Source organism: Protopterus annectens, chromosome 17.part0 (genome assembly GCF_019279795.1).
Source record: "Protopterus annectens isolate FY-2018-M chromosome 17.part0, PAN1.0, whole genome shotgun sequence".
In the NCBI taxonomy this organism is placed as follows: Eukaryota; Metazoa; Chordata; order Ceratodontiformes; family Protopteridae; genus Protopterus; species Protopterus annectens.
The window spans coordinates 625,524,563-625,538,841 of record NC_056751.1 but is presented as its reverse complement, the minus strand read 5'-3'; the positions used below and the strand labels follow the sequence as shown (position 1 = coordinate 625,538,841).

General features: G+C 36.5%; 1 protein-coding gene across 1 annotated transcript in view; it reads right to left on the bottom strand.

Moving 5' to 3' along the window:
* The window catches only part of LOC122791269, a 564,593-nt gene that overhangs the window by 269,337 nt on the left and 280,977 nt on the right, over positions 1 to 14,279 (bottom strand). The window contains exon 5 of the mRNA XM_044058939.1: positions 11,845 to 12,037. Coding sequence (XP_043914874.1) covers positions 11,845 to 12,037 — 193 coding nt within the window. The remainder of the gene's footprint in view (positions 1 to 11,844; positions 12,038 to 14,279) is intronic.

The following is a 14,279-nucleotide window of genomic DNA, read 5'->3' as shown; positions in this document are numbered from 1 at the left end:
AGGAACTTCTTCAGGACCCCTCCCACTGTTCTTAAATATCCTCTACATCCAAGTTAACTGGGTATCCATCACTGCTTCATACCCTTGCATGATTTTGCAGGTAACTGCGCTCTGCATTGGGGGTAGGGGAGGGCTTCTTCCTAATACTGTTGCCCATAATAAAATACATCAGAGAACTTTAGCTTTTACCTTAAGAAAATTGCACAAGTCAAGAAAAACCAGGTAACAAACACAAACCAAGAAAAACCAGGTGTACTTCTTCCATCCACTGTACTCATCTTTAAAATTGCACAAGTATCACTCTAACCCATAGGCATTACATACTGTAAGTTTAAATAAATGAGTATGTGACCAAGTAACACAACTATAGCACCAACAAGTAAAGAAAATCTTTAACAGTTGAGCTTTTTTATAAAGTGATATATGCTATAATGCCACTATTCCAGATTTATACTGCATTCAAACTTAACTGCTGAAGGGTGGGGGGAAACAATGTGCTCCTTAACTGCCATCAAGTAGGATGAAGTGACAGCATGGTTCATACCACAGAGTAGTATGAACTGACAGTGTAGTTCATACTGCAGAGTAGTATGAAGTGACAGCGTGGTTCATACCACAGAGTAGTATGAAGTGACAGCGTAGTTCATACCACAGAGTAGTATGAAGTGACAGCGTGGTTCATACCACAGAATAGTAAGAAGTGACAGCATGGTTCATACCACAGAATAGTATGAAGTGACAGCATAGTTCATACCACAGAGTAGTATGACGTGACAGTGTGGTTATACCACAGAGTAGTATGAAGTGACAGCGTGGTTCATACCACAGAATAGTATGAAGTGACAGCATGGTTCATACCACAGAGTAGTATGAAATGACAGTGTGGTTATACCACAGAGTAGTATGAAGTGACAGTGTGGTTCATACCACAGAATAGTATGAAGTGACAGCATAGTTAATACCACAGAGTAGTATGAAGTGACAGCGTGGTTCATACCACAGAATAGTATGAAAAGACAACACTTACAACAACATCAGTAAAAACTATGACTGGAAGGACATCACTACCAAAATCAGCATTACTTATAACTATTATGACTGAAAAAACAACAGCAGAAACATCAGGAACAACTACTACAACTGAAAATATGCCAACACTAGAAAGAGCAACTACTGTGACTGAAAAGACAGCACCACCAAAAACATCAATAACAACTGCAATGACTGAAAAGATAACACCAACATTAATAACAACTACTATGACTAAAAATACATCATCAGTAACAACTGCTATGAATGAAAAGACAACAGTAAAAATGTCATCAGTTATGACTGAAATGACTGAAAAAACACCAAAAACAACATCAGTAACACCTACTATGACTGAAAAGGCAACAGCACCAGAAGCAGTAATGACCACCACAACTGAAAAGATACCAACACCTCAAACAACATCAGTAACATCGGCTATGACTGAAAAGACAAGAACAGCACCAACAACATTAGTAACAACTAGTGTAACTGAAAATACAAAAATTCCAGCAACATCAGAAGCAATTGCTATGGCTGAAAAGACAACCCCAATAATATCAGCAGCAGCTGCTGGCACTGAAAAGATAACTGCAAAAACATCTGTTACAACTATGACTGAAAAGACAGCAATTCCAGCAACATCATTAAAAACTGCCATGAAAGAAACAACAGCAAAAACACCATCAATTACAATTGATATGACTGAAAAGACAACACCACCAAAAACAATATCAGTAACAACTACTGTGACTGAAAAGACAACACCAGAAACATCATTAACAACTGCTATGACTGAAAAGATATCAGCAAAAACAACATCTGTTATGACTGCTATGACCGAAAAGACAACTGCAAAAACAACATCTGTTACGACTGCTATGCTAACATTTGGTGAGGATGAAAAGACAACAGCAACAAAAGTATCAGTAACAACTGTTATGACTGGAAAGACAACAACACCAGAAACATCAATAACTACTGAAGCTGAAAAGATACCAACACCAAAAACAACATCAGTAGCAACTATGACTGAAAATATAAAAACACCAAAAACAACATCAGTAATATTGGCTGAGGATGAAAATACAACACCAACAAAAGTATCAGTAAAAACTACTACAAATGGAAAGACAACAACAACAGAAATATCGATAACAACTATTGAAGCTGAAAAGATACCAACACCAAAAACAACATTAGTAGCAACTGATATGACTGAAAAGACAAAAACAACAAAAGCAACTTCAGTAATATTGGCTGAGGATGAAAATACACCACCAACAAAAGTATCAGTAAAAACTACTACAAATGGAAAGACAACAACAACAGAAACATCGATAACAACTATTGAAGCTGAAAAGATACCAACACCAAAAACAACATTAGTAGCAACTGATATGACTGAAAAGACAAAAACAACAAAAACAACTTCAGTAACATTTGCTGAGGATGAAAAGACAACAGCAACAAAAGTATCAGTAAAAACTACTATGACTGGTAAGACAACACCAGAAACATCAATAACAACTACTGCAGCTGAAAAGATACCAACACCAAAAACAACACCAGTAGCAACCGATATGACTGAAAAGATAAAAACACCAAAAACAACATCAGTAATATTGGTTGAGGATGAAAATACAACACCAACAAAAGTATCAGTAAAAACTACAATGAATGGAAAGGCAACATTAGAAACATTGATAACTATTGCAGCTGAAAATATTCCAACACCAAAAATAGCATTAGTAGTACGAAACCAGGAGACACCATGGATCATCTTTCCATTGATCCCAGCCTTGGTATATTTAAATAGTTGAGAGCTCAAAATTTGCATCTGGGGAAACATCTGCGGCACCTCGGCTATACACTCCTTCACCTGCTTTTTAAAAGGAAATTTGGTATCAGTTTTTGTGTTTCTCTGTCCATATCTCTGTACTTTGCTAGCCAGCACATTATGACCTTCTGGTATACATTCAAACAAGATCTTGTAAAAATGTGTAGAAACAGGCAACCTGATGTCCAGATAGTCAATACTAACCACAGGAAACAAAGTCCAAGTTTCTTCTTTAACGTAAAAGTATTTTATTTTTCAAAAAGACAACGTTTTCGCCGTGACCCCTGTCACAGCTTCCTCAGAAGAAGACAAGTAAAACAGCTAAACTGGTCTGTTCAAATACTCAGTTAACAGGAAGTGACAAATAATTGCACTTCCTGCACTAATTTGACTCAATAAAAATGAATAAAATCATGAATAATCATAAAACTCCATTAAATTATCTATAAATATTGTATGATAAAAAACAACATAAAAATATTCTTACTAGTGCATTTACATTAACATTGAAAAAATTATGCATTAAACCCACAAAATAGTGTGCATATAGGCATTACCTAAAGTAGCTCCTTAGTTTAAGAACACATGAAATGTTACAGTTCTCATTGAGGCCATCTAGCCTAAATGCATCTAAATTCAACTGCCATAAAAGTTCGACACACTCAAGAACTATCTGAAAGGGGCCTCCCCTATCGGTTAAAGGTACTTGATCAATACCCATAAAACAAAAAGAGTGGTCAGGGTTGCTGCTAACATGTTTTGCTAAGGCATTCTCTAAAAGAGGTTTTTATAGCATAAAGGTGCTGGTATATTCTCTCTTTTAGTTTACGATTGGTTTTTCCTATGTAAAAGGAAGGGCAGGAATTACACAAAGCAATGTACACCACTGACTTTGAATCACAAGTAATCCTCTGCTTAATATTGTATTTTTTATTCCTAACTATAAAGGAATTTCCAGTTCTCATCACTTTACACATGTTGCAGCATCCACATTTAAATGAACCTCCAGGTCTTATGTGACCATAAGTGTTAGAAGTATGCTGTAAAAGTTCTTTCAAATTATTACTTCTCCTGTAAATTACATAGGGGCGCTGACCTAACTTGTCAATCAAGTTAACGGAATTAATAACTAGTGGCCAGTTTTTTAAGATAATGGCCCAAATTCCTGTTGAATTCAAGTTAAATTGGGTTATAAAACTTAAAGAAAAGTTTCTCTGCTGATTTAGTAAGGAATTTTGGTGTGCTAATTCATTATCATTAGTAGACCTACCTACATTAGATTGATCAAGTAGGGAATGAAGTTGAAGCAAAACTTTTTGTAGACTATTTGAACAATTCTACACAATGGTTAAAATTTACTTATAGGTTATAGGTTTTCAACAATAGAAACAGACTACTTGGACGTGAGACTAACTAAAGAAGTAGATGAAGAGATTTATTTGTCTGGCATTTTCAGGAAACAGACGTACTGCAACTCTTTCCTGCACTACACTAGTCTACATCCACCTAGGCAGAAAAAATCTATTGTCAAAGGACAACTGGTACGTGCAGGCAGGATGTGTAGCACGTACAGCGATTTTAAAGCTGAGTGCCAATTTTTGAAAGGTATGTTTATAAACCGCGGATACCCTGTCCCTCTTTTAGAAGGGCTTATAAATGAAGTTGACACTAAAAGAACAAAAGGGTTGTATAAACCACTACTTGATCAATCTAATGTAGGTAGGTCTACTAATGATAATGAATTAGCACACCAAAATTCCTTACTAAATCAGCAGAGAAACTTTTCTTTAAGTTTTATAACCCAATTTAACTTGAATTCAACAGGAATTTGGGCCATTATCTTAAAAACTGGCCACTAGTTATTAATTCCGTTAACTTGATTGACAAGTTAGGTCAGCGCCCCTATGTAATTTACAGGAGAAGTAATAATTTGAAAGAACTTTTACAGCATACTTCTAACACTTATGGTCACATAAGACCTGGAGGTTCATTTAAATGTGGATGCTGCAACATGTGTAAAGTGATGAGAACTGGAAATTCCTTTATAGTTAGGAATAAAAAATACAATATTAAGCAGAGGATTACTTGTGATTCAAAGTCAGTGGTGTACATTGCTTTGTGTAATTCCTGCCCTTCCTTTTACATAGGAAAAACCAATCGTAAACTAAAAGAGAGAATATACCAGCACCTTTATGCTATAAAAAAACCTCTTTTAGAGAATGCCTTAGCAAAACATGTTAGCAGCAACCCTGACCACTCTTTTTGTTTTATGGGTATTGATCAAGTACCTTTAACCGATAGGGGAGGCACCTTTCAGATAGTTCTTGAGTGTGTCGAACTTTTATGGCAGTTGAATTTAGATGCATTTAGGCTAGATGGCCTCAATGAGAACTGTAACATTTCATGTGTTCTTAAACTAAGGAGCTACTTTAGGTAATGCCTATATGCACACTATTTTGTGGGTTTAATGCATAATTTTTTCAATGTTAATGTAAATGCACTAGTAAGAATATTTTTATGTTGTTTTTTATCATACAATATTTATAGATAATTTAATGGAGTTTTATGATTATTCATGATTTTATTCATTTTTATTGAGTCAAATTAGTGCAGGAAGTGCAATTATTTGTCACTTCCTGTTAACTGAGTATTTGAACAGACCAGTTTAGCTGTTTTACTTGTCTTCTTCTGAGGAAGCTGTGACAGGGGTCACGGCGACAACGTTGTCTTTTTGAAAAATAAAATACTTTTACGTTAAAGAAGAAACTTGGACTTTGTTTCCTGTGGTTAGTATTGACTATCTGGACATCAGGTTGCCTGTTTCTACACATTTTTACAAGTTTGTTTGCTCATTTTTGACTGTTTGTTGATTGCCATGGATTCAGGCACTCCTGCCAGTCCTGTTAGTCCTAACCTTTGTCTAACAGCTACTTTTGAAAAATCAAGTGAAACAGACTTATTCTCTTTACTGGCTTCCATCTCACAAAAATTGGAAGCTTTACATGTTCTTATGGATGTTTTAGAGCAACTTCCAACTTTTTACAGAAAAGAAAAGTCTGAAACTATTGTAAACCAGAATGTTGTTTCAGTTTCTGACTCGGAAGGGTCTGCTACGTTACTTCCTGCAGCACAACAGCTTAGAGGACTGCCTCCTCGACCAAATAAACAACAGGCAGGAAGTTCTGTTGTTCAAAACGCCACTGCTTCTACCAGTAGGAAGCGGACTTGTTTCCTTCAACTCCATGCATCTTTGGATCCCTTCTACTAGTCATGCTGTAGGAACTAATGCTAGTCCAATTACACCACCAGCATCTAACTTAAATGAGGAGCATAGGGGAGCCAGTGGAGGAACCGAACCTTGAACGATTGGATTAATAAAGAGAACCCGTTTCGTTTTGTCAGGCGCTAACACTGGGTCAACTGCCAGCTCTTTTCCTGTTCAAGAAAACGACAACAACTGGTTTAGTGACCGTTTAAAGGTACTTGACATTAAGTTGCTTAAATTAAAAAAACTGCAGCTGGAAGCTGCTTATTTTAGGCAATGTTTAAATGAGAAACTGGTTCCAAAAGGCCTTAGGAACAACTTTACTCCTTCTGGACTACTGTTGGACCAAGTGTATTTTTCAGAATTGAAATGTTTGTTTCAGGAACAGGGGTTACAATTGCTAAACGTGATAGTTAAACATTATGATATGCATATCTTGTCTCTTATTTCTGAAGTAAATGTTTTGGATGAAGAAATCAAAATTAATACTTCTTTTTTGCAGTTTAAATATGACTACGACCGTATTTTTTCTAGCATTGACGCATTGTTACTTAAATTAAAATTAACAAAAATAAGAAGTTAGTAAGGGATAGAACAGCTTATCTTTCTAACCAAGCATATTCCCATTTGAACATTCCAAGTGCAGGGTCCAATACTGTTGGTTTAAATGGGCCTTCTACTTCTGTCAATGCTGAATTAATTTCGTTGGAAGGTGAAAATGGTGAACACCTTACTAATACACCTAGACAGGAAGTTAGAAGAAGTAATAGGTTAAAAGGGTCCACTGCTGTTAACTACAATTATAAGAACCAAAGAGGACCAGGGAGAACTGACCAGAATAAGCAGGTTCCTTTAGAGCTCCCTAATGATAAAGTTTTTTTAGGGAATCAACAGAAGAAACAAGGGGGGAATGTGTATTGGAGGAAACGTTAACAGACAATGTTTCTCCCATAGGTCCGAGGGATTTTTTGCAAGGCCCTGTTATATACACTAACACAAGGAAAGATTTTACTATCTATAACTTTTCATCTTTGGAACTAGATTCTGACCTAGTTGAATTGTTAGCTCTTGGATACACTTTTATTCCAAGTACCTATGGAAGTTTAGCTAAAGTTTTGATTGATCTGAAATGCTACATACATAAGTTAAATTTAAAATTATATTTTAACAATGAAACAACAAATGTTAATGACAAATTGAAACTGACTAGCGTTTTTAACCCTCCTACACAACAAAATTTATTACTATTTGAACAAATGTGTGAATTAGATATAAGACATCTGTTTTCTACACAAAAATCAAGTAGTACTTTGAATGAGATGAATATTTCACTTGCACAACGTGAATGGCTAAAAACCTGGGCTCTTTAACTGTCAGGTTTTGAAACCTGACAAAGGAGGGGCTTGGTAGTGTTCGACAACGTTCAATACACAGAAAAATGATGCAAGTGTTATCATCTGATGCCTATGTTACTTCTTCCCTTAATGAGATTAATGTAGTTCAAGGTCGTACCCGTGGGTATTTCCGTGACCTTTTCCTAGCAGGCAAAATAGACTTAGAGACATACAACTATATTGACATCATTCAGCCAAAGTTGCCTGTAATGTTCGGAATACCCAAGATACACAAAGACCAAAAGAATCCTCCCATGAGGGCATTAATAGATGGTAGGTCTTCTATGACCTACCCCTGTTCAAAATTGATAGATAGTATTCTATCAAAATATGTAAAGAAAATACCTACTATTTGCAAAGACTCCTGGTCTTTCTTAAGTGATATCAACAGTATTAAGTTTGACCTTGAGTGTAACTTTTTGACTGTGGATGTCATTGATTTATATACATCCATCCCTCACAATGAGGCAGTTGAATGGATTCAACTGCTTCTTAAAGACTTAAATGCACCACAAGTTGAGATTGACGTTGTAACAGAACTGTTGAGCATAGTACTGTCATCAAACTTTTTTGTTTTTGAACATAAATTCTATTTACAAAAATGTGGAATAGCCATGGGCTCCTTGAGGAGCCAGTGTGGCTAACCTGTTTGTAGCCTTTTGGGAAAACCTTTATATACTATCTAATGAAACTGTAATGCAGAAGATAAAATATTACACTAGGTTTTTGGACGACATATTTATCCTGTTTAAAGGGAATGAAGTTGAAACAAAACATTTTGTAGACTATTTGAACAATTCTACACAATGGTTAAAATTTACTTATAGGTTTTCAACAATAGAAACAGACTACTTGGACGTGAGACTAACTAAAGAAGTAGATGAAGAGATTTATTTGTCTGGCATTTTCAGGAAACAGGCGTGCTGCAACTCTTTCCTGCACTACACTAGTCTACATCCACCTAGGCAGAAAAAATCTATTGTCAAAGGACAACTGGTGCGTGCAGGCAGGATGTGTAGCACGTACAGCGATTTTAAAGCTGAGTGCCAATTTTTGAAAGGTATGTTTATAAACGCGGATACCCTGTCCCTCTTTTAGAAGGGCTTATAAATGAAGTTGACACTAAAAGAACAAAAGGGTTGTATAAACCACTACTTGATCAATCTAATGTAGGTAGGTCTACTAATGATAATGAATTAGCACACCAAAATTCCTTACTAAATCAGCAGAGAAACTTTTCTTTAAGTTTTATAACCCAATTTAACTTGAATTCAACAGGAATTTGGGCCATTATCTTAAAAACTGGCCACTAGTTATTAATTCCGTTAACTTGATTGACAAGTTAGGTCAGCGCCCCTATGTAATTTACAGGAGAAGTAATAATTTGAAAGAACTTTTACAGCATACTTCTAACACTTATGGTCACATAAGACCTGGAGGTTCATTTAAATGTGGATGCTGCAACATGTGTAAAGTGATGAGAACTGGAAATTCCTTTATAGTTAGGAATAAAAAATACAATATTAAGCAGAGGATTACTTGTGATTCAAAGTCAGTGGTGTACATTGCTTTGTGTAATTCCTGCCCTTCCTTTTACATAGGAAAAACCAATCGTAAACTAAAAGAGAGAATATACCAGCACCTTTATGCTATAAAAAAACCTCTTTTAGAGAATGCCTTAGCAAAACATGTTAGCAGCAACCCTGACCACTCTTTTTGTTTTATGGGTATTGATCAAGTACCTTTAACCGATAGGGGAGGCCCCTTTCAGATAGTTCTTGAGTGTGTCGAACTTTTATGGCAGTTGAATTTAGATGCATTTAGGCTAGATGGCCTCAATGAGAACTGTAACATTTCATGTGTTCTTAAACTAAGGAGCTACTTTAGGTAATGCCTATATGCACACTATTTTGTGGGTTTAATGCATAATTTTTTCAATGTTAATGTAAATGCACTAGTAAGAATATTTTTATGTTGTTTTTTATCATACAATATTTATAGATAATTTAATGGAGTTTTATGATTATTCATTATTTTATTCATTTTTATTGAGTCAAATTAGTGCAGGAAGTGCAATTATTTGTCACTTCCTGTTAACTGAGTATTTGAACAGACCAGTTTAGCTGTTTTACTTGTCTTCTTCTGAGGAAGCTGTGACAGGGGTCACGGCGAAAACGTTGTCTTTTTGAAAAATAAAATACTTTTACGTTAAAGAAGAAACTTGGACTTTGTTTCCTGTGGTTAGTATTGACTATCTGGACATCAGGTTGCCTGTTTCTACACATTTTTACAAGTTTGTTTGCTCATTTTTGACTGTTTGTTGATTGCCATGGATTCAAACAAGATCTGCTTAAATTTGTTTACATGTATAGTTTAGCAAACATTTTGTTATAGTCACAACATTTCATCATAGGCACACCAACCTTAGAACTCCTCAAATATCACTTTCTTATAGTATGATTGTGTTTATCTACATGTATCATAAAGATAGATAGATAGATAGATAGATAGATAGATAGATAGATAGATAGATAGATAGATGCATGCTTTAACCACGTTGAGACCCATTTTCACTGAAGCCCAGGAACACTGTCTAATTAAGAGACTTGGTATGAGTCATACAACCAAAAGCAGACAGAGAGACTCATAGCCTTAAGCCTCTAAACTGCCGGACTCCAAGACCAAAACTCACTCTGTGCCTCATTTGCACACTATTAATATCTATTTCCAACATGTTTCTACACTATTTATTATGACCTAGAAGGAACAAATCTATTCTGATGTACATTGTAGAATGCAGAAAATAAAAAAAAGTATTTAATTTTCAAGAAGCTACACATAATTACATTAGAACTGGGTTTAACAGCTGCCTGGCTCCATGGTGCAGAAGGATGGATTCCTTATTGTGACACAGGAGAAAAGGGTTTATTTAGTGGTCACTGCACTGGAGGAACCAGACATGGAGGGAGGGAAGAGAAGACCGTAACTCTTGACTGTCCAGATTTTCATAGAATGTCCAGATTTTTGTGCCATATTTCTGGTGTGGTCCTCATGAAATTTCTAATTTTCTAGGACATCACTGGGATGATCTGAAGATTGAAGTCACTAAATAACAATATACATTTGCATTTCAGACTTCATATCCTTCAGAAAAATGTAAGCTAAGACAATTCCTATTACTCTAGCAACTTCCTAAGTTTATAAGAGCAATATTTAAAATGTGTCTGTATTTGTGAGCCTTTATTCCCCCCATTCTGTCAAGCTTTGTTCAGATTTTTTGCATTAAGATTTTGAGAGGTATGGAGAAGACATGTGGCCCATTGACTTCCCTTAGGGAAGGGGAGGGCTGTGAGTGCTTAGAGTGCACAAGGAAGTGTAATTTACTTGTTTTTTCCTGGTAGAGACCAGGAAAACCACTTGCCATGCTTCTGTGAAGAGAGTGGAGCAGCTTGATGGTAAAATGTTCTTAGTAGAAATGACAGATGACAAGTACATTCAGTTCACAGCCCCATTCAGTTACTTATCCACACACACTTGCCTACACAGATACACAGATGGACACATGCCCACACAGATACAAGGACAGACACACTCACAAATATGCATGCACACAGACACACACATGCACATTTATATAAACAGACACAAACACACACACACACACACACACACACACACACACACACACACACACACACACACATGAAGTTATGGCTAAAGGCAAAAACCTTGAACCATCCTCAATGGCTAATTGATGATTCCTCCTGGGTGACAATTCAGTGATGGGAACAAATGGGTTTTTTGGCCAGGGGTGAGTCAAAACTGCAGGGGCAAAAAGAGCCAAAAAAAGGAGTTTTGTTCAATGGTTTGTACTGCTCTTAGAATTTGTGGAAGATTAATTTCAGGATAAATACCGAGAGTTGCATATGTGGCTTTTGACTTACTGTATTGTATCCCTTATGACTTGCAGTATAGATTTGAGCCTATTGTAGTTTAAGCACCTTTAAAGTTAGACTCAGAGTGACCGAAATACCATACAAACGATATCTTAATTCAGAGCCAGTTTCTTGCAAATGCAGTTTATAAACTATGTTCTACCTCCAGTTTATCTATTCTAAAGTAAGTGAGAATTATGTCTAATCCACTGCATTAAATGCACAAATACATAATGAAATGTAGATACTGTTTATCTTCGCCACCTCATGTTAACATTAGCTTATCATAGAGAGAAAAGGAAGTCTCATATTTTAATTCACAGTTACATAAAAAAACAATCTTAATACACAGCAGCTGTGAACTCCCAGGAATCACATTACCTGTTAAGGTAAACTGCAAAGGCACTGAGCTGAGTGCTTGTCTTTTTCCATCCATTGGGGAATATGGATGTCTCTCTTCAACTCCATCACTGGATTTTAGCAGAACTGTTTCTTTGGGATAATCCTCTATCAGTAATTCCAGTGCATATGTACCTTCCAAGCTGAAACTGTTGTATCTGATTGTACAGTTATTCTAAAAAAAAAAAAAAAAACACAATTTAGAATGGAGCAGTAATTAAAGCACTAAAAATATTGCACCATTTAGATAGTATCATATAACATGATTATTCATCCCAACTTCCAATTAGCATTATGGCTAGAAAGACATTGTTTTGTACTCCATGTATGCAGTTCATTTGTAAGTGGGTAACGGCATCGTAGCTTGCTCAACATATATAATGAGACTTGTTTCTAGGTAGCTTTACTCTGACATTCTGTGTCATTGAGATCTGATTATAAATATGTGTACTTTACCTTTATTTGGCAGTAGTTACATCATTTCAAAAGCAGTTTAATCCAAGTTTAAACACATAAAGAGTTTATTACTGTCTCTTTTTTATTATGTTCAAAGGCTCTGTTTACTTGATATCTGTAAAGATGTAGCAGATATTAATATGAGGAATTTTAAATATTCTGTGGCCTGTGAGTAGAGAATAAACTTGCTTTTGAAAAATTATGAAGCCGATGAGGCCAGCCTCCCTAAGAAGGTCTTGTCTTGTTTCACTGGAGGCCCAAGCAAATGTGAAATTGTTGCATACTACTTATGTCATGAACTATTTGCTGTTCATTTTATGTAGGACCAGCCTAAATACGGATTGTTAACAGTCTATGAATATGGCTATATACTATAAATTAGTGATGAAAAAACAGCATATAAGCCAAATCTTCATTAGTTCAAGTGTATGTTGTTTTATGTTTTGTGTTGCTAGTACAGTCAGTCAGTTTGTTTCTGCACAGGGTAGTGCATTATTTTTTATCTATGAGGAGGACCAAAATACTTTGTTGAAATCTAGGGATGGTTCAATGACTTTATTTGGGATTGAATGCTATTCACTCTGACAAAGGTAGGCTAAGGTATTTATAACCTTGGCGCACAGTTGCATAAATGCAATCTATGTACCTGTCACCCCTGGGATTCCGGATACTGGCTAAGGTTCTTGTCGCCACTATAGTGCCTTTTTTAGGCAAGGTTCAAATGATAAATTCACCACCGAAACAGGAACAGGCAAGCAAAAACTGAGGGTGATGCTACTCAATGCTAGAAGTCTAAATCTCAAAATGCACTTACTCGAGGCACTCCTTAAAATGGAGAACATCAATATCTGTGCAGTGACCGAGACCTGGTTCAAGGCACCAGAGAGCACCCCTTCACTACCAGGCTATAACTCATACCACACTTTTCGGCCATGTAACCTGGACCGGAACACCAAAGGTGGAGGTGTGTCCATATTCATTAAGGATATCCACACCTCCAGGCTAGTTGTTCAGCATAATGCAACCGACATTATACAAGTGCAACTAACTCTGGGCAAAACTGCAATCCAAATTGTAGCTTGCTACAGATCCCCTACCATACCCCAGGATTTCCACTCCTCTTTTCTTGATGTACTGGAAAATATTAGGGTTCAACCAAACACCCTAATAATGGGGGATTTCAACTACCCCACCATTTACTGGGAAAACTACTCATGTACCAACTCCTTCGCTCAATGCTTTCTGGAATTCATAAACTCCAATGCCCTGGATCAACTTATCCAGGGGCAACAATATCCTAGATCTAGTCATTACCAACATGAGTGACCGGTGTTCCACACCTGAAGTCAACGCCTCACTGGTACGATCCGACCATAAGCTAATTACCCTGGATATCCACATCCTGCCCCCACCTCCCATTAAGGAAACCATTGTAAAAATTTTCTCCAAAGCCAACTTCATGCTTCTTAAGACAGAAGTGGTGAACTTCATGACACCCATGCAAAAGGACAATACAGTTACAACTACTGAATCCTATACAATTGTACTTTATAAGCACTTACATGAGTGCATGGATTGTGCTATTCCAAACAGAGCCAAGACGCTATCCTCCAAAAAAAGGAAGCCAATCTGGTGGTCCCCTGCCATAAACAAACTGTTCAACAGAAGGAATAAACTGTTGCAAAAGACAATAAAATCCAATGAGTGGAGGAGCTTCCTGGTCAGCCTCAGTAAGAAGCTGCGATCCCTGATAAAATCCTCCAAAGCTAGTTATGAAAACAAAATCACCACTGATTCTAAAGACAACCACAAAGCATTCTATAGCTATGTCAAGAATCTCAATGGCAACACTCAGATCTGCTCTGAGTTACAGCACAATGGCACTACATATACAGACCCAACTGATATTGCCTACATCCTGGCAGATAGGTTCAGTACTAACTTTACCCCCCCTCTCACCC